A 19,729-nucleotide genomic window follows, 5' to 3' on the forward strand; every position below is an offset into this window, starting at 1 on the left:
AAGAAAAGTAATCATATTTTTTTACTATTGTTACGGAAACATCTAGACCATTGTAAACCTTTTTTTTTTTAGTATTATTATTCTGTGGAGGAGTTTAAAAAAAGGCCACAGTGGGATAATGGGTTAACAGGAATGAGGATGCATTGTAATTTTAGCAAAGCAAAAACCCAAAGCATTTTTTACTGAATATTTTATCTGCCGACACATACAAATGTAATATACAAGCCTATTAATTGACTGGGCTAATAATTGGTAGGTTGGTTTATTAATAATACTGCTACAACATAATGAATATGCCTGACTGCTTGCCCTCAGATTTCCAGCATCCCAATGCCCTTCTATTTTGGCTTTCTCTATGAATGTATACTGTATGTAGCTAATAACAGTCATTTGGGTATCAAGCCTATACCCTGAACACAATCATTTTCAACAGAGAAGCCAGAGCAAATATTGTGCATCAACAAATATGGATCAGACTGGTTTCATTTCCTCATTTGTGCTATAGTGTGCCTGCTGGCTGTGCTATGGTGCAAGCATACACAACTTGTGCAGCTTTCAAGAGTCGCTCTGCATTGCGTCGAAAGCTCCAACTCCTCCTCTCTCTCTCTCCCTCTCCCTCTCCCCTTCTTGCTCACTCACTGCTGCTTCCTCCTTTTTGTTATCAACCATCCATCCGTCGATGCGTCCACATGCGTGTAATTACGCTGAAACTCTCCCTTCAACTGCATTTGTTGTCGTTTCTCCCTTTTTTTTTAAATCAGTTTACCCCCCACACACCACACACACTTGCACACCATCACCACCAGCGTGGATGGAAGCCACTCACTCGCTGGCTCTCCACCGGTTTCTGCTGATGCCTGGATAACGTCAAGGGCTGGCTTATGGCTCCTTTAATGTAGCGCACCCCCCCCCCCCCCCCCCCCCCACGTACCAGCTTCCATCCCCCACCTTCCCCCACCCTCCTCTCTTTTTGAATTGCAGCGTGAAAAAAAACACACTCAAAAAGCCATATCTCCTCCCGCAGTGCACTGTGAGAGTGAGCTCCTGCCTGCATCCTGCCTCCTCCTCCTCCTCCACTCTCCCGGCCGGCAGCCATGTGATTGTTATTTTTCTTTTTTTTTTTTTACTCTTGTTGTTATTGTTTTTCCATTCCCATCACGCCACTGGATTTGGACCTGCCATGTGAAACAATTCACATGGGTGCTACGACCAGAGTAGACCCCTCAGAGATCCCCCCGTCCGTCCGCCAACGTCAACCCAAGGTAAGACACACTAAAGTGTTTCTAAAAGGTTTGTCGCTTGAAAGTAACCGTGCGGAAGCTCGGCCGCCAAATGTTATGCGTCAAAAAATTGGCGGGCCCTCGTGTACTCGTTGAGCTCCAAACTTTAGTCGTGTCATGCCTCGAAACTGCAGTGTCGAGGCAGGTGGAGTGACGGGGACACTTTTTTTTTTGCAAAGCATTTGCTAACGTGTGTAAGCGGTCCACTAATTGAACCCGAGAGGAGTAAATAAATAAATAAGTAAAGTGGAGAAAATGCTGAGCCAACGAATATCTTTCTGTGTTCGCTGTTTGATCCCATTATTCCCCCATCCATCCACCCACCCACCCACCCACCCACCAGCGTCCTCCTCACCTCCTCCTTCTTCTGCCTCTTCCCTCTCTCCCTTTCTCACTCTCTCTCCCTTTGGGTGGCAGAGGCAGCGGTGTTGGAGAACAGCAATGGTCAAGTCAGCGAGAACCGCAGTGGAGCCGCACTGAGGCAAATTCAGCCTAGCAGCCCCTCGTGTCCCTGGGGTGGGGGACATTTCAAGCACTTTAAGGGGCGCAGGAAAAGCCGAGGAAGGCGCAATCCACCCCCAAGCCGCACAACCGCCCTGCCAGATTAACTGCATTCCCGCACCCAAAATGACGGTGGTCGCGGGAGATAACGTAGACGAGACCTCGGCCGTGCCGGGCCACCCCCAGGATGCTTACCCGCCACCCGACCACAACGACCACGAGTGCTGCGAGAGGGTGGTCATCAACATTGCCGGTCTCAAGTTTGAGACGCAGCTCAAGACCCTCTCCCAGTTTCCAGAGACGCTGCTGGGCAACCCTAAGAAGCGTATGCGCTACTTCGATCCCCTGCGAAATGAGTACTTCTTTGACAGGAACCGGCCCAGCTTTGACGCCATTCTATATTACTACCAATCCGGAGGGAGGTTGCGAAGGCCCGTTAACGTGCCCTTGGATATGTTCTCGGAGGAAATTAAGTTCTACGAACTAGGGGTGGATGCCATGGAGAGGTTCCGAGAAGACGAGGGTTTCATCAGGGAGAAGGAGCGGCCCCTGCCCGAGAAGGAGTTTCAACGTCAAATCTGGCTCCTCTTCGAACACCCGGAGAGTTCGGGCATGGCCAGGGGAATCGCCATCGTGTCAGTCATGGTCATCCTTATTTCCATCGTCATATTTTGTTTGGAAACGATACCACAGCTGAAGGAGGACCCCATGGGCCGCATGGAGACTGTCGGCAACATCACCGTCTACTACAAACCCAATATCTTTACAGACCCCTTTTTTGTCATCGAAACCCTATGCATTATATGGTTCTCCTTCGAGTTGATAGTCCGCTTTCTGGCATGCCCGAGCAAGCCGGCCTTCTTCAAAAACATGATGAACACCATTGACATTGTGGCCATCATCCCCTACTTCATCACGCTCGGCACCGAACTGGCTGAAGACCCCGACACCGAAGGGATGGGAGAGCAGGCCACGTCGCTGGCCATTCTCAGGGTGATCCGTCTTGTCCGTGTGTTTCGGATCTTCAAGCTCTCCCGGCACTCCAAAGGACTGCAGATTTTGGGCCAGACCCTCAAGGCCAGTATGCGAGAACTAGGACTGCTCATATTCTTCCTCTTCATTGGCGTCATCTTGTTCTCCAGCGCCGTTTTCTTTGCCGAGGTTGAGGACGAGGATTCCTTGTTCAAAAGCATACCTGACGCCTTTTGGTGGGCGGTGGTGTCCATGACCACCGTGGGCTACGGCGACATGGTGCCGGTGACCATTGGCGGAAAAATCGTGGGATCTCTGTGCGCCATCGCCGGCGTGTTGACCATCGCTCTGCCCGTGCCCGTCATCGTGTCCAACTTCAACTACTTCTACCACAGGGAGACGGAGGGAGAGGAGCAGGCTCAGCTGCTCAACGTCAGCAATCCCAACATCCCATCCGACAGCAACTCTAGTCGCCGCAGCTCCTCTGTCGTCAGCAAATCGGAGTACATGGAGATTGACGGTGACCTGAACAACAGTATCGACAACTTTCGGGAGGCCAACCTCAGAACTGGCAACTGCACTATAGCCAACCAGAACTGTGTGAACAAGAACAAGCTGCTCACAGATGTTTAAGCTCCAAGACCACAGTGGAGTAGACCACAGGTTAGCTTCGCCAAGGCTTCTTTGCGGCCTGCTAAATACCCTATAGAGAAGCTAACAATCTAAGAGTAGAAAAACAGTTAGATAGGCTAATCAATTATTTTAACCCTGCAAGTATGTACCCCCAAAGATCAGTCTCCTCAAAATAAAGAAGTATTCATAAGCTCACATATACACAATTAGGTGTTAGGATGCAGAGCCGACTGGTGTCAGGCAGCGCAATGCATGGAATACTGAGAACCAAATGCAGCGTAAAAGTCATTGCTACCGTAAAAAAAGAAACTACAGCAGACGTTGGATCGTTACCGCCACTACCGCTGCCACCCACCCACCCACCACTCTCACTTCACTTCCTCCCCGTCCTAACTTTGAAGGATCTAACTGTTCCGCAAAAAGCACCTTATGGGAGGAAGAGCGACCGACATGGATGAAAACATCTGTTTGCTTTGCAGGACACCCCCGCCGGCAGTGGAACCGTAGGCCGGCCGAGTGATCTGAATGCCTTTTAGATGCAGCACAGCACCCACCAGTTTCACGCATGATGACTGACTTTCCATTTTGACGCATGTAACCAGACGTATACTCACTTGCCATAACGGAGAGGATCTTCGGTTGGATCACCTTTACCCCTGGTCGTCCGTCACCCAATTCTCTATTTTCTTTCCCGCCCCCCTCCCCCCACCTAATGCACCAGACCAGGTTTGGGTTGACGTTGGAAGTGGGGAAGGTTCAATTTTTAGCAGACACTTGAAAAATGGGATCATAGCATGAGGAAAAAGTAATCTGCATTATGGTCTATCGACATTAGGTACTTTTGTATCCTGGCATATTTAATGCATGACATGAGTATGCAGCTTGTTGCAACTCAGGCACTCTGCAGTGTCCTTTTTTTGGTCAGGGAAACTTAAGGAAACCCAAAATGCATTGCATTCAAATATATCCGAAGCAACAATTTAGTCACTTTAAGAAATCTAAATAACCACTATCCAATCTGCATTTAACCATACAGTAAGTTACAATAGCGCAGTGCATGAGCCTTGATTCCATGAGAAAATGAGCTTCCATTTCCGCGTCGGCTTTGGTTTCGGGAGGCCAAATTGACGACGTATACTGTACGTTTCCGGAATGATTCGAATTTTTGGGACATGAGTTGCTAGTGCCTTTAATTCCGCTCACCACACCAGGACAAGTGGAAGTGCCTCTCCGTAGTCATTGGATGTGTGAGGTTAAACAGAGCTGCTTATTAAGATTTTAGTTAGTTAATTCATAAATGAAGGATATGAACAACAATCCTGAGCCTGATAAGTGAGCGAAGATGAAAACAAAAGAGCATCCAGGCTCTCACGCACAAGCTGGTTTGGCTTCATGACGCTTAACTAAGCAGCGGCGTAATGTACTTTCCATGTTTACCAATCCAAATCAAAAGGGAATATTTACAGGTTTGCGTCATCATTTATTCATGTCTGCCTTTCTTTCATTCTTTCTTTCTTTTTTTTTAATCTTGATTTTGCTGTGCACCTCCTTCCAGGGTCTCTACCTCAGAGAGGTCATTGCAAACTTGTCGCACAGGCGCAAGCAAGCAAGCAAGCTTCAATGCAGGGCTTCCTTTTTTTCTTCCTTTCTACCTTCTGTTCTTTATTCTCACCCTGCTTCTTCATTCCTTTCTAAAACAAACTTTTTTTAATTATTTCCAATGTTTCTTCCTTCTACCCTTGTCTTCTTCCTTCTTTACATCATTCTTCGCTTAACTGTATTGTCATTCCACCCTTGTTCCTTATTTTTTTCTTCAGTTTTTTAAATCCTTTTTCTTAATTCCATAATTTCCCTCCTTTACTATACATTGTCCCTTCTTTCCTTTTTTTATTCTTTCATCCATTCCTGTATATGACATTTTCCCATATATCAATCCTTCCTTCATTCCTTTTTACCTTGTTTTCTTGCTTCCTTCAGCCATAACACTCAAAAATGCAGCTGAGCAATATTGAATGTGAGCGTCCCAAAGTATCATGGTCGTCTTTACATATGCACTTAACGAGAAAAAAAAAATGAAAAAAAGCATCTACATCATAGTGTATCTTTTCATCGTTTTGTCACTAAAGCTGCGCACAATCAGAATGTTCATTTCAAGACATACCCGCCTCCACCCTGGGGGGCTGTTTGGTACGTTGCTTGCTTAAAGGCAACAGCAGCTCCCCACAAGTGTGTGTGACACGCAGAAACACACACACTCGTACGCACACACATGCTTGATATGATTCACTGCAGCTGTCGGGCATTAAAGTACAGTACACACAACAGGGCACACTTTGCACATGCTCTCTATTTGAGTGAAGTTTTTATTTTATTTTTTTTTTAATTCTTTAACAATGCCTGGATATCTGTATTTTTTCTGTGTCCTTTAAATGTGATTCTTTTGAATTTTTCGCAATTTGTATTTTGTACATTTTTTAACTATATATTTTAAAAAGGAAACTCCCTGCAGCAAGACTGTAACAAGTTTTTATGGATAGCATTTCAATTTGTTTTATAAGTGAATTATTTGTCATAATTGCACACTAAGTTATGCAAATTAGTTATTTATATATATATATATATATATATATATATATATATATATATATATATATATATATATATATATATATATATATATATATATATATATATATATATATATATATATATATATATATATATATATATATATATATATATATATATATATATATATATATATATATATATATATATATATATATATATATATATATATATATATATATATATATATATATATATATATATATATATATATATATATATATATATAGAGAGATATATATATATATATATATATATATATATATATATATATATATATATATATATATATATATATATATATATATATATGTATATATATGTATATATATATGTATATATATATATGTATATGTATATATATATATATATATATATACAGATTTATTACAGTCCCTATATTTCTAGAAACGTATTCCCTTTTTAAAAGTTATATTTAAAATGTTATACATTATTATATTCCGCTTCATATTACTTATTGATTACAGTAGTCATGTTTTTGGTGCAAACAAGCTCAGCTTACTGCAGGAAGGCAGGTTGTAAAATGAAACAAATAACAAGAGTGATAATAATAATGAGAACAATTATAAAATACACCTAGTAATAAGTATGAAGTGGAGGCTAATTTGATGACAATGACAGGTTTTGTTTATGTATTCTTCCACCAACATCCCTAATATATAGGAGGGAGAAATAAAATAAAAATAGATTGACTGCAGTGTTATTTGAATGTCACAGTCTTGCTGCAGTGGCTGCCCTTCATGGTGCTCGAGCAGAATCACATTTTGTTTATCCCCGCTACTTTTTTACATTAATGTCAGCTAGGTGTGGAGTCCTGGTATTATACTTTACATTTATAATGTATCACCAATTGGAACATCTTGTACAATGGACAACATTGCATCCATGTGATTCTGTCATTTTGATGGATCAGTTCTTTCCTTCGAGCTGCTCCGATTGTGTTTGAATGGTGCTAAGCGTCCAACTACCCTGAAAAAAATAGCTAAAAACCTATTTTTGAAAGCTGCGGGCGAGAGCTACTTGAAAGTGTGTGAGCTATTCACATCTGCAGCACGGCTGAAACATTGCTGCACCATCACCAAACGCCACTAACAAGTGCTTCCGAGTAGAATTGAGCAATTGAGACGTAAAGTGGGCTTTAACTCCTTGTTGGCTATTTTGAAACAAATGACTTTTTTGTCACCCTCATAAAAACGATCACCTCCTTAGTGGCAATGTTTCTTTACGATTCCCAATTCAGTCAGCTGCTCAATTTACTGTATCTCAAGTTGTCCTTATACTTGTTGTAAACAAGGATTTCTCTTGCATTGGCTTGGCCTTATGTTACCATTTTTTTTTATTTATTTAATGTACAGTTTGGTTCCTGTGTTATTTTTGTGTTTTACGTTTATTTTTTAGGTAATAGTTCTGTGCACCACTAGATGGTGGCAGTGGGTTATCACGACACTGTGAACATTTGACTAAAGAAGAAGAATGAAAACAGGAACATTTTTAGCTACTCTTCATTTTTAAATCCTTTTCAATCGTGTTGTGTTCTAAAATCATTGGGCAGGGTAACAAAATATATATATTTTCACATGATTAGTTTCGAAGAAAAAAAAGTGATATTTAGAAAGGGAACGACGTCGCAATATTTACTTATCAGCAGTGTAATAAACCTGTTCGGGAGGGAATATTGTCATTATAATAAAATGAGAAAATGTGGAGGTATGTGCAGTCGGATTTAACAACAAGATCAGTATGCTTGGCAGTATTGCTTATATTGATTTTTCAGTCCTGACACACCTACATGGATGAGCCAGATGTTACCCTGGGGGTAATTTTTTTACTTTTTGTGCATATTTCCGTCACTGAAGCTGCTCCAATGTATTGAATCTCTTCCGGAAACGCACTGCATGGTCCGCAGAAGAGTGCATGAGCTTTGCCTTTCAACTATCACACATGGTTTGTTTTCTTTATTCCACCTGTTAGCATTTGGACAAGGAAACCCTTGCGCCCATGTAAGCCCCAACTTGCTGGAGTTGTGACCTCATCGCACGCAGGCCAGTGGCACTTCTAGTGTGGCGTCCGTTCAGGGTTTCGCTAGCATAAAAAGGCGAGCAAGGACGTTAAAGGGCTAGTTCCTCACACTGAACTTTCTCAAATGAAAATTACAGGAAAATATACAAAAGACGCCGCTTTGTCCTTTGGGCAGTTTGGCGTTTGACGGAGGTGACGGTTGGCACTTTGGGACAATAATTTAAAAAAAAGGACTTTGGAACTTTTCTTTTCAAGCAAAGCAAACTGATTGTATCCAAGCACCACTGTCATGTTGTGTTCACTGAGGACTGATTATGTTATAGTATGTGAAGACAGGGGCATGGTCTGTGATCTATGCAAGGGTACTCATTTCTTTTGTTTTTTTTTCTTCTTCTTTAACAGATTACTTATAATTTCATCTTCTATTTACTCCAATAAATTGTTAAGGATCAGCTGCTGTTTAGTTCATGTGATATCGTGATACATTTGACATTTTCACAACAAATTAATCTATTCATGTGATGTCACGAGAAAATTCTTTTGATAAGAAAATAGATGGAACACAAAAAAGAGGGAACTCGGACGTTTGGTCGACCAAACGATCGGCGACCAAACGTCCGGCAACCAAACGTTTGGTCGACCAAAACGTCCGTTGACCAAACGTCCGGGTGACCAAACGTCCGGGCGACCAAAACGTCCAGGCGACCAAACGTCCGGCCAGGAAAAAAAGAGGATATTATATTTAAAAAATGAGGTTATTTTACTTCTAATCAAGGCTAAAAATTGTGATGTTCTGAAAAAAATAAGTTTTAGTTTGACGGGGATTTTTAAAAATATGTTATAGTCTGAGAAAAACTATAATTACACACACAAAATTCTGACATAGAAATAAGTACATATTTGGAACATTAAAAGTCAGTCAGTTGTGATACAAAAGGTATTGGTTGTTATCCCGTAGACCCGGCATATTATGAGATTATGTTCCCACAGCTTCATTAATTTACCAAAACCATTTGTGCAACATTATTAGCACATTTTTTACGTATTTATAGAAGATAAGAGCTGCTCAATATCAAGAGGGAATATATTTGCATCTCAAAAGAATACAGTCATAATTATAAAAATCCCTGTGTCAGCATGTTGTCCTCTAAGAAGCATTTCAATGGATCAATACGCTTGCCATGTAAGACAAATGTACTCGTATTGATCATCTCCATGCAACTCAGTGACGAACTAACAGCTGTCCACATGAAATATTCAGCTTGATTTCTACCACTTGTTTAGCCAAGCCAGATGTTGATGCTCCTAATTTGACGATATGCGGCAAAGATACTCATAGTCTGAAGACTTAAGTATAAGGACCAACACTTATGACAAAACAATGCAATATCAAATACGTGAAAAATACCCACATGCATTGCAAGAAAGCAAAATGCATAATATAGTATGGTGATGAAAACCAATGTGGTTTAAAAATAAATAACATGAAAAAAAGAATTGGGGGGGGGGGGGTATGTGGGCGGTGACTGTGCTAATGTACGTATTACCATCCTGTCAGACTAGAATTGATAATAGACTGTGGAATACAATATATGTATGGATAAATATATAAACAGACAGACAATTGAATGTGCAGGTGTTAATAATTTTGCAAGAACTCAGTTATAATATTCCCAATGTTTTGTTTAGGATTCATTTAGTAAAAGAAATGCATACTATTTATGAGAAATGACTATATATATCCCCATTATTTAAATAGAAGCATTTGAGGAAATGCCACCATCGGGCCAGAAAAAGTGGGCAAGCACACATACACACGCACGCACACAAAATTGGTGCAAAATGATTCATTCCTACTTGTAATGTTTTGAGAACGGCGGATGACAAGTCTCTTTCTTTCTTTTTCTCTTTTTCTGACCTCATCATGGAATGAGAGCCACCACTGCTCACTCTTTCAGCAGATATGCACAATACCTTGAAAAAAAGGTTGATATGTTATACAATCTAAAGGAAATATTCTCAAATGTGACAGAATTTAACTCGGCGACACTGCAAAAGGACAATAAAAGTTATTTCAGTTTTACTTTGAGATGCAAATTTCTATTATTGACATCATATCACATATAAGACATCACTCACATCTCAAATGAGTCGAGATAGATTTCCCCTTTGAAATGAATGCAAATTTCATTTCTGCACAAACAGATTTGCATGTAATAGTTTTAGTATGAAAACCCCATTCACGTGGTTCCAAATAAAAAACATTTCTGCACACGTTTTCTTCATCACTGTTCTTCTGTGGAGGTTGGGAAACCAGCTGAGTGGAAAACTACCACCATCTACTGGTACTATTCTTGCACTGCAACTGTGAATTGAGACGTCTCATTTGCCACGCCCATCTAATGGAGATCTGAAGTGCATTTGTATTGAATTGAATCATTTTATTGTAATTACACAAGTATAATGAGATTTAAAGTTTCAATGAGGTGCACAAATAACAACAAACACAAATAACTAAGCAGTCACACAATAAGTGCTTATTTATGTTGTAACAAGTAGGGAAGTGCGCAAATAACAAAAACAAACAAATGAACAGATACAAATCAATAAATAATGATAATAAATAAATAAGTAATAGTTGATGATTCAATGTCAGGCTTCCCATTTCAAATATATTGGACGTCTATTCCTGTCAACGGTGTCAGCTGAGTTGATTTTTGTGCTGAGTGGACAGTATATTGAGGACAACCCACTGTCCCTTCTGTCTTTGGAAGCCCCCATTCTTAAAGGTCCTCTCACTGAGACACTTTGTCTCTGCATTCGCTGACATACTTGTTTAATAATTAAGAGCACAACCGTCATTTCCTGGCATGCACACGGCGAGCTGAAAGGCAAGCGCCAGACGGCTCACAATTTCTTACTGTACAGTACGCACGCAAGTCTGAATTTAGAGTTGCTGTTGGACCATTTTATGCTTCATCATGCCATGGTAGCACTGAGCTCTATGGTGTCAAATTCAAGGGCCAGGGCCCAGATCTGGCCCAATACGTCTTTTTTTGCGGCCAGCGAAAGCAAATCACTTAAATTAAGACCATGTGTCATGTGTTCATTTGTCGGGGTTTTTGGGTGAATGGGTGTGTTTTCTTTGTGTGTCCCTTTTAGCTCCCTTTACAGGGTGTTTGTGGTTGTCATCAACCCAAGTCTATGTATTTAAACCCCGTGTTTTTGTACATTAGTGTGGAAGTATTGTTTCCTCGGGAGTGAGGTTTGCCTCTGTGTGCATCCGGCCTGTTAAGTTTGTGTTTTTGTTCATTTTTGTCCCAGTTTTCATTATTTGTATGGCTATTTTTCATTAAAATCCTGAGTTATGCACAAACACGGCTTTTAAATAGGGGGATGATGACAATCACAAATAACTGGGTCACATGACAGAAATAGTGTTAATATAATATGTGGACAAAATATAATTTGAAACCTTAGTGGAGGTACCAAAAATATCTCCAGTACATTAATCTTTAGTTTCTTCCCAACCTTGCTTTTGTACGGATACAGGACGGAACAATGTGACCGATCCTCCCACACGTCCTTGCGATGTATTAGTTTACATACGATGTCCGGTGCGCAGGTGTATCGTCAGCGCAATGAGAAAATGGAGCTAACGTCATGAAAACAATGCAGAAAAATATACATTTTACACCAAAGATGTTGGAATTTAACATGAAACAAGTTTCAAACTGTACTCATTCAAGTACAAACATGAATACAGTAATCCCTCAAATAGCGCGGATTATGTAGACCAGACATGGCCGCGATAATCGAAAAAAACACAAAGATCACCTCTAATATAACCACATCTATAATCACGACATACCATACTTCACGTTTTGGTGCTTATGCAAAAATTCAAGTACACAAGTACAATGATCAAGAAGTGTATTTATTAAATCTTAGTTATAGGCATGTGAAAAGACTGTATACACCTAAAATGCTATTGTGACAGGGCTCACATAGTGTACAGTGCAGTGTAGCCATTAGTCATTCCATATTGGCCATTGATGGAGAAGCATGTGAGCTTTCCAGGCCATGCAGGGCACATTAAGCCAACTGCAGGCAGAATTTACTGGAAAGACTCAGCTGAGAGTTGTGCACGCTGCAAGAAATATCCTGCAAAAGCACTCGCATACCTCTCTAGAGAGTGGACACGTACAATCCGTCTCACATGCACTCAACGGTTTCATTCAAATTCAATGCAGTGTTTGAACTTGGCTTGGGAGTTGAATTTGTTTGATGACCCATGTCTCCAAACTCAATATTTGGACCCTCAATGAAGTATCATTTACTTTAGTTCCCATAAAATAAAACACCAACAACAATGTTGTATTGGTTGCAAGGGCTTTTTCAATGAGAAAAGTAGAACTGGTGTTAATTTTCTAAACCACTTATCCTCACTTGGGTTGTGGGTGGTGCTGGAGCCTATCCCAGAATTAGTGGCCAGCCAATCGCAGGGCACGAGGAGGTTGACAACCAATGGATTAGTGGAGTTGGCCTCCCAGTTTTGGGGTCCTGGGTTCAAATCCAGGTCGGTTCTTCTGTTAAGAGTTTGCATGTTGTCCTCTGGCCTGTGTGGGTTTTCTGCGGGTATTCCGGTTTCCTCCCACATTCAGGGTCGGCTGATTGGACAGTCAAAATTGCCCATAATGTTTGTATGTGTGTGTTGTTTTCTTAAGGGCCTAATTACCAACTACACTGACACGGAAAAGTCTTCGCGATTTCAATACAATTCTGGTTGCCATGTCCAATCAATCATGTTTGCATCGTGCGAGGGACAGACCCCATTCCATGTTGATCACGACATACCGCTAACAACTAAATAGTCGCCGTTGGGCTTTGGTTATAACACATCGTGACAAAAGTGTTAGATTGTAACATTTAAACCAGAGGTGGGAAGTAACTATTTACACGTTGTTACTTTCTAATTTTGCCTTATCGAGCTATCAAAGTTGAACAGAAGCAGAATTTATATTTGAATGATTTTTTTCAATTTATTTACATTTTTTTTTTACAAGTTCACAAACACTGAAGAAGGTGCCATTCAGTAAATCAGGAAATTCCAAAGAACAAACTATTCCAAAGGCAGTTCATATTTATTTGCATTATCCAGTCGCTTGTTTATTCCTGTTGGAGAGACACATGATTAAAAACTTAACATGTACTTTTTGGCAGTGCAGGGCCACATTTTTACCTTTACTCATCCTTTGCTGTAAGAGTTTCCCATAAAAAGAGGACACTAAGGATGTCAGCAGGGGTCTGTCATGTGGTTTGGGAGTCTCTGTACAAATAAGAATAAAATGACTACACCAATCTCCAATAGAGTTATTCTGCTTTTGTGCTATATTTGGTGCTAATTCAGAAACAATTAGTAACAGAGCCCAAAAGCAAACATGGCTAAATTATTAAGAAAAGATGATCATTCCAAATTCAACCCTATATAGAAGAAGGTGTCATTTGTTTTTTCTTACGTGTGCCTGTGAGGTATAAAATGGCTTGTGGTGTCCAGTTCCGTCGCTGAAAATGAGAAAATACACATTTAATAAATGCCATTATATGATATCAATGTTGTGTACTTTATGTTCTCGTACCTGATGTGCGCCACAGCACTGAGACGCCAACATCACTATCAGTAACACCGCTATTAAAGACATCTTGCTGAAATACACGTTTGGACAGTGATAAAAAAACACCAAAATAAGAAAATTGTAGCAACTATTTAACAGTAGATTTGAAAATTATGGATTTAGCTGATAGTTACCAGATGGGAAACATTTTCTTTATATGAGGATAATTCCAACCTACCTTCTAGATGGAAATATCTTTTATTTTTAATTTTTTTGTGTTATATTTGAAGTACTTCCTTAATTTGTATATTTTGTATAATTGAAGCTATCATCAAAATATTGGGGGAGACATGAATATAGACATTTGTAGTGAATATTTAAATTGATCTATTATTGAATATTTCATTTTTTATAGTGTTATATTTTTTTAATTGAAAATATATTATATATATAAATATATACAATATTTATCTCAAGCATAAATGCAAATATCTGCAAGGGTAAATGTTAAAATAATAGAATAAAAGCAGCTTTGCTTGCTTTTGTAATTCATTAAGACTTAAAATGCAAACATGTTCATATAAAGTTGACATTTCGACAAAACAGTAACAAGGAAATTGGTTTAATTTTCCTCATCATAACACGAGCGGTTGGTTTTGCAAAAAAAATAAACAGGTAAAATAACAGCAACAAGTATATCTATATGAAAAAAAATCTTACCTGTATGTAATGATCTAGTACTTGCACTCTCCCTCTTGCTCGCTGCTCGTCAAAATGAAGAAGAGCAGCCAATTTGCGTTTATGAAGGCAAATTTAAGGCGCTGACGTCACAACTGGACAGTTGCTGACATGTTTGACAAAAGCTGTGAAAACTGACCTACCACATTAATCACACACATTTGTGAGGTCTATGGGGAGGTCAAGAAGGAATATAGTCCAAATACTTACTAACCTTATTGAGTTCCTGTCAACTTTTCACATTTATTTGCTGGATTTAAAAAAAAATGTTGTTTTTTCTCAACATTTGACCAAATGACAGCTATTAAGGGACATTTAAAATAGAAAGATGAATTAAAAGCTGTGTTTGTCTCCATCTGTTTGTTCTCGTCAATTAGACAATGCAGACAACAATTTCTGTGATGACGACCGGGATATTTCTGAACGATGACTATATAATTCCTCTCATTTAGAGCTTCATTAGTGTACCTTGCTTTTGTGAGTCACACACATTAAGATGAGTTTAACCACAAAATGGATCAGTCGGTGACTTCAGCTCAAATGACTTCAGTCCTAGGAAATAAAAAAATGGATTTGTTTTAGGAGAGACACAGGAAAACACAAAATGCTAGGACACTTACATTATAAAACCAGTCTCATGTTTTTTCTACTGTATATATATATATATATATATATATATATATATATATATATATATATATATATATATATATATATATATATATATATATATATATATATATATATATATATATATATATATATATATATATATATATATATATATATATATATATATATATATATATATATATATATATATATATATATATATATATATATATATATATATATATATATATATATATATATATATATATATATATAGAGAGATAGAGATAGAGATAGAGATAGAGATAGAGATAGAGATAGAGATAGAGATAGAGATAGAGATAGAGATAGAGATAGAGATAGAGATAGAGATAGAGATAGAGATAGAGATAGAGATAGAGATAGAGATAGAGATAGAGATAGAGATAGAGATAGAGATAGAGATAGAGATAGAGATAGAGATAGAGATAGAGATAGAGATAGAGATAGAGATAGAGATAGAGATAGAGATAGAGATAGAGATAGAGATAGAGATAGAGATAGAGATAGAGATAGAGATAGAGATAGAGATAGAGATAGAGATAGAGATAGAGATAGAGATAGAGATAGAGATAGAGATAGAGATAGAGATAGAGATAGAGATAGAGATAGAGATAGAGATAGAGATAGAGATAGAGATAGAGATAGAGATAGAGATAGAGATAGAGATAGAGATAGAGATAGAGATAGAGATAGAGATAGAGATAGAGATAGAGATAGAGATAGAGATAGAGATAGAGATAGAGATAGAGATAGAGATAGAGATAGAGATAGAGATAGAGATAGAGATAGAGATAGAGATAGAGATAGAGATAGAGATAGAGATAGAGATAGAGATAGAGATAGAGATAGAGATAGAGATAGAGATAGAGATAGAGATAGAGATAGAGATAGAGATAGAGATAGAGATAGAGATAGAGATAGAGATAGAGATAGAGATAGAGATAGAGATAGAGATAGAGATAGAGATAGAGATAGAGATAGAGATAGAGATAGAGATAGAGATAGAGATAGAGATAGAGATAGAGATAGAGATAGAGATAGAGATAGAGATAGAGATAGAGATAGAGATAGAGATAGAGATAGAGATAGAGATAGAGATAGAGATAGAGATAGAGATAGAGATAGAGATAGAGATAGAGATAGAGATAGAGATAGAGATAGAGATAGAGATAGAGATAGAGATAGAGATAGAGATAGAGATAGAGATAGAGATAGAGATAGAGATAGAGATAGAGATAGAGATAGAGATAGAGATAGAGATAGAGATAGAGATAGAGATAGAGATAGAGATAGAGATAGAGATAGAGATAGAGATAGAGATAGAGATAGAGATAGAGATAGAGATAGAGATAGAGATAGAGATAGAGATAGAGATAGAGATAGAGATAGAGATAGAGATAGAGATAGAGATAGAGATAGAGATAGAGATAGAGATAGAGATAGAGATAGAGATAGAGATAGAGATCTCTATCTCTATCTCTATCTCTATCTCTATCTCTATCTCTATCTCTATCTCTATCTCTATCTCTATCTCTATCTCTATCTCTATCTCTATCTCTATCTCTATCTCTATCTCTATCTCTATCTCTATCTCTATCTCTATCTCTATCTCTATCTCTATCTCTATCTCTATCTCTATCTCTATCTCTATCTCTATCTCTATCTCTATCTCTATCTCTATCTCTATCTCTATCTCTATCTCTATCTCTTTCTCTATCTCTATCTCTATCTCTATCTCTATCTCTATCTCTATCTCTATCTCTATCTCTATCTCTATCTCTATCTCTATCTCTATCTCTATCTCTATATATATATATATATATATATATATATATATATATATATATATATATATATATATATATATATATATATATATATATATATATATATATATATATATATATATATATATATATATATATATATATATATATATATATATATATATATATATATATATATATATATATATATATACTAGACATACACTAAAAGGTTACTTGAATTCCGCCATATTTCACACAGAAAGGAAGAAATTATATTATTAAAAATACAGAACAGATATTTCTAAAACAAAAGACATACTTTATTTTAGAAGAGTAACAGTAACATTGTCATCATTGTATCATACGACTGCAATCTGAAGACATGTACAGTATTTCAACAACAGCATAACATTTTTCTCACTGTCCAATAAGAAAATATAAACAAATATTGGTACAGTCATTTCTCATCTTACATGATGCACTCGTGTATTATATGTAAAATAAAGATCACTCTTTCAAAGTTTCATTTCTTTTGGACCCATACATAACACATGTCCTGTATTCAGGCACTTACTTTTTGGTGTTAATAAACAGTTTCGGAAGACGATACTTGATTTTTGTCTGGGATATTCCCCATTTTTTAACCAACAGAGTGGTAATGTCATGGTAATATGTATACAGTATATACATTTGTAACTTTAAACATCATGGTTGCAACGTTCTAAATAAATGCTAAAAAAAAAACTACCACTAAGAACTAGGCTTAAAGATACAAAAATGGAATGAAAAAGAAAATAATTATTGTAAATAAAATCTGTCACTAAATGAATTTAGGTCCCAAACCGTAAATACAAAAGTTCATTGTATTCCGTCACAATGAAGAGAAGTATGTAACACATTTTCTTAATTTTGCAAGTTGTCATAAATAATGTGCAGGACACACCCATATTAATACTATTTAATACTATATATGAATACTATCCATGGAAAATGCAGCTTAAGGAAAAGATAAGAAAGAAAAAGCAATGCTTTTCGGGGGAAACTTTCTAGAATTTTGTACGGATCAATCCTGGTGCCCTATCTAGGTTAAGTCCAGAAAGAAAAAAAACAAGCAAAATGTTTTCTTACGTATTTAAAAATGAGGAATGTTTTAGGATGTGCAGGATCAGTCACAGTTTGGCAATATCGAGATAAATAGTAGCACAAAAATGCATTTTCTGATGTCATACCATGTTGTTGCTCTCACCAATTTTATCCACCAACTGAAAGAGAAAAAGGGACAAAGGTCAATAAAGATGTTTTGATGGGGACGTGTCTTGGAAAAAGGAGTTTGGAGCGAGGGTCTATCAGTGATGGGCAGCCATAGGGTCTCACTTAACTCGTATTTTATATACAAAGTGACAAGGTTAGTTTTATGTAGCCCGGGATACCTACAGTCCTGATCCCTGGTAAACTGAGCAGAGAGCCGAGCACCGGGATTCGTCGGATAAAACCCACAGCCACCGGGAAGAATCCCCTGTCAGAATCAGAGAAGCAAAGTCTGAGAAGAGTGTACGTGGAAATAGATGAAAATCTTGTCAGTGTTTAAAATTGACCGAAATAAAAGGAAGAAGCCGTAAATCTCAAGAACCACGCCAATGATGGGCCAGCCGATCAATACGACAAACACTCCTCCCAGGAAGAAGCTGGTGGCTTTGGCTTTGTGTCGCTGGAAGAAGAATCGGAATGTTCGCTCGAGACCGATGACAAAAGACAAACCCGCGACGAAGAGAATCTGAAGAAGGCAAAAGTAGAAGATGAGGAAGCTGCTGTATGAATTGGGAACTTTCAGATTAACTTACATTTCCAATGGCCAAAAGAGCTTTATCAAAAAAGAGCATCATTCCAAAAATCAGGAAAAACACCCCAAATCCGGTCAGCCCCATTCCGATTTCTGCAAGAAAACAGTGACAATATGTTCATGAAAGGACATAACAAATTATGTGTAACATTGACCAACGTAGACATACCACATCAATACTATTTTTATTCGCCCATTATATCTTAGCATTAAGCTAAGAGGACTATTTTAACCAAAATGATATGATTTGCATGAAAATAACTCCTGTTTAATTCATCAGCCAGTTTTACACTAAACCTCCACGGTATTTGTCAAATGAATAGCTTAAACTAAACATCTTTATAATAAGGTTTTACCCTTTTTTCAACCTTCAAATATTTACAAAAAATGCTGCAGCACCCCTGAAACACTCGTTTAAAAAAACGATACATATATAATATTAATTTTTAAAAAAAGAAAAACTGCCACTTCACCCTAACCAGTTGTCTGCGACAAACCCCTGACAATCAATATTTTTTGTGAATAAAATATTATAAAGAATATAAAAAGAGTACTAAAACAAATAACAAAACAAACATAAATTATCTAAGAATTTCTTTTAAACAAAACAAACATTTTCTCCTCAAACCAGCGAATAAAAATCCCAAATATACCGATATATATTTGTTAAATATGTAAAATTCATAGCACAGCATCGTTTACTTCCGCGTTTTCAGTGATGTCACGAGCCTTTCAGCCAATGGCGTTTCAGTAAACTATACACTAATGCAGGGCTAACCGGCTTCCACGCAAAAATACAAAAACAAAGAAGCGCGAAAGCCACTACTCTTACTTTGCGAGTCTGTGAGCGAAATCATGATGGCCACGGCTGGCGTGTGTATTTTAGTTAAAGAGGCTCCAGGCAAATTCAAGCCCGTGGCTACTTGACGTTGGCGGGGATTAAACTGTTGATTCCTCGGGCATTGGTTAGAGAGAAGCTAGCTGCAAGCGAACGAGACGACGCGTTCCGTGACGCCACGTCCTCGTGTCCAAAGATCGTCTATTTTGGACAAACTCAAT

General features: G+C 37.9%; 2 protein-coding genes and 2 long non-coding RNA genes across 6 annotated transcripts in view; 1 reads left to right on the forward strand and 3 right to left on the reverse strand.

Annotated features, from left to right (window-relative positions):
* Nucleotides 1–10,353, reverse strand: part of LOC144215663 (uncharacterized) — a 67,829-nt gene extending 57,476 nt beyond the window's left edge. The window contains exons 1-2 of the long non-coding RNA XR_013330472.1: nucleotides 10,194–10,353; nucleotides 9,912–10,028 (exon numbers count right to left, since the gene is read on the reverse strand). This is a non-coding gene — a long non-coding RNA (uncharacterized LOC144215663). The remainder of the gene's footprint in view (nucleotides 1–9,911; nucleotides 10,029–10,193) is intronic.
* On the forward strand, nucleotides 1,077–4,874 carry LOC144215949 (potassium voltage-gated channel subfamily A member 1-like). 2 transcript variants are annotated; one of them, XM_077745177.1, is made up of 2 exons: nucleotides 1,077–1,262; nucleotides 1,624–4,874. In XM_077745177.1, the coding sequence occupies exon 2, from the start codon at nucleotides 1,908–1,910 to the stop codon at nucleotides 3,384–3,386; it is 1,479 nt and encodes a 492-aa protein (XP_077601303.1). In that variant the 5' UTR covers nucleotides 1,077–1,262; nucleotides 1,624–1,907; the 3' UTR covers nucleotides 3,387–4,874. The 2 variants fall into 2 exon arrangements, with proteins under 2 accessions (XP_077601303.1, XP_077601302.1); XM_077745176.1 differs by having other exon boundaries at nucleotides 1,698–4,874.
* A 2,695-nt stretch (nucleotides 10,354–13,048) lies between the features above and the next one.
* Nucleotides 13,049–14,556, reverse strand: LOC144215838 (uncharacterized). The gene is made up of 5 exons (XR_013330509.1): nucleotides 14,390–14,556; nucleotides 13,694–13,760; nucleotides 13,574–13,619; nucleotides 13,297–13,383; nucleotides 13,049–13,229 (listed from the first exon to the last, which is right to left on the reverse strand). It is a non-coding gene; the product is annotated as an uncharacterized LOC144215838 (long non-coding RNA).
* A 217-nt stretch (nucleotides 14,557–14,773) lies between these two features.
* Nucleotides 14,774–19,672, reverse strand: LOC144215618 (vesicle transport protein GOT1B). Of its 2 annotated transcripts, XM_077744669.1 has the most exons (6): nucleotides 19,503–19,672; nucleotides 18,672–18,763; nucleotides 18,426–18,604; nucleotides 18,265–18,346; nucleotides 18,060–18,092; nucleotides 14,774–14,959 (listed from the first exon to the last, which is right to left on the reverse strand). In XM_077744669.1, the coding sequence occupies exons 1-6, from the start codon at nucleotides 19,525–19,527 to the stop codon at nucleotides 14,954–14,956; spliced, it is 417 nt and encodes a 138-aa protein (XP_077600795.1). In that variant the 5' UTR covers nucleotides 19,528–19,672; the 3' UTR covers nucleotides 14,774–14,953. The 2 variants fall into 2 exon arrangements, with proteins under 2 accessions (XP_077600795.1, XP_077600794.1); XM_077744668.1 differs by lacking the exon at nucleotides 14,774–14,959 and having other exon boundaries at nucleotides 17,165–18,092.
* Nucleotides 19,673–19,729: the final 57 nt, after the last annotated feature.

Source organism: Stigmatopora nigra, chromosome 22 (assembly GCF_051989575.1).
Source record: "Stigmatopora nigra isolate UIUO_SnigA chromosome 22, RoL_Snig_1.1, whole genome shotgun sequence".
Taxonomy (NCBI): domain Eukaryota; kingdom Metazoa; phylum Chordata; class Actinopteri; order Syngnathiformes; family Syngnathidae; genus Stigmatopora; species Stigmatopora nigra.

Excerpts from the sequence above, each read along its gene's own strand:
- LOC144215949 (XM_077745177.1), top strand. The coding sequence starts at position 1,908 with ATGACGGTGGTCGCGGGAGATAACGTAGACGAGACCTCGGCCGTGCCG.
- LOC144215618 (XM_077744669.1), bottom strand. The coding sequence starts at position 19,527 with ATGATTTCGCTCACAGACTCGCAAA. Across the intron at positions 18,764-19,502 it reads TTCGCTCACAGACTCGCAAA|AAATCGGAATGGGGCTGACC; the intron begins GTAAGAGTAGTG and ends GTTTTCTTGCAG. Across the intron at positions 18,347-18,425 it reads GGCTTCTTCCTTTTATTTCG|GGGATTCTTCCCGGTGGCTG; the intron begins GTCAATTTTAAA and ends TGATTCTGACAG.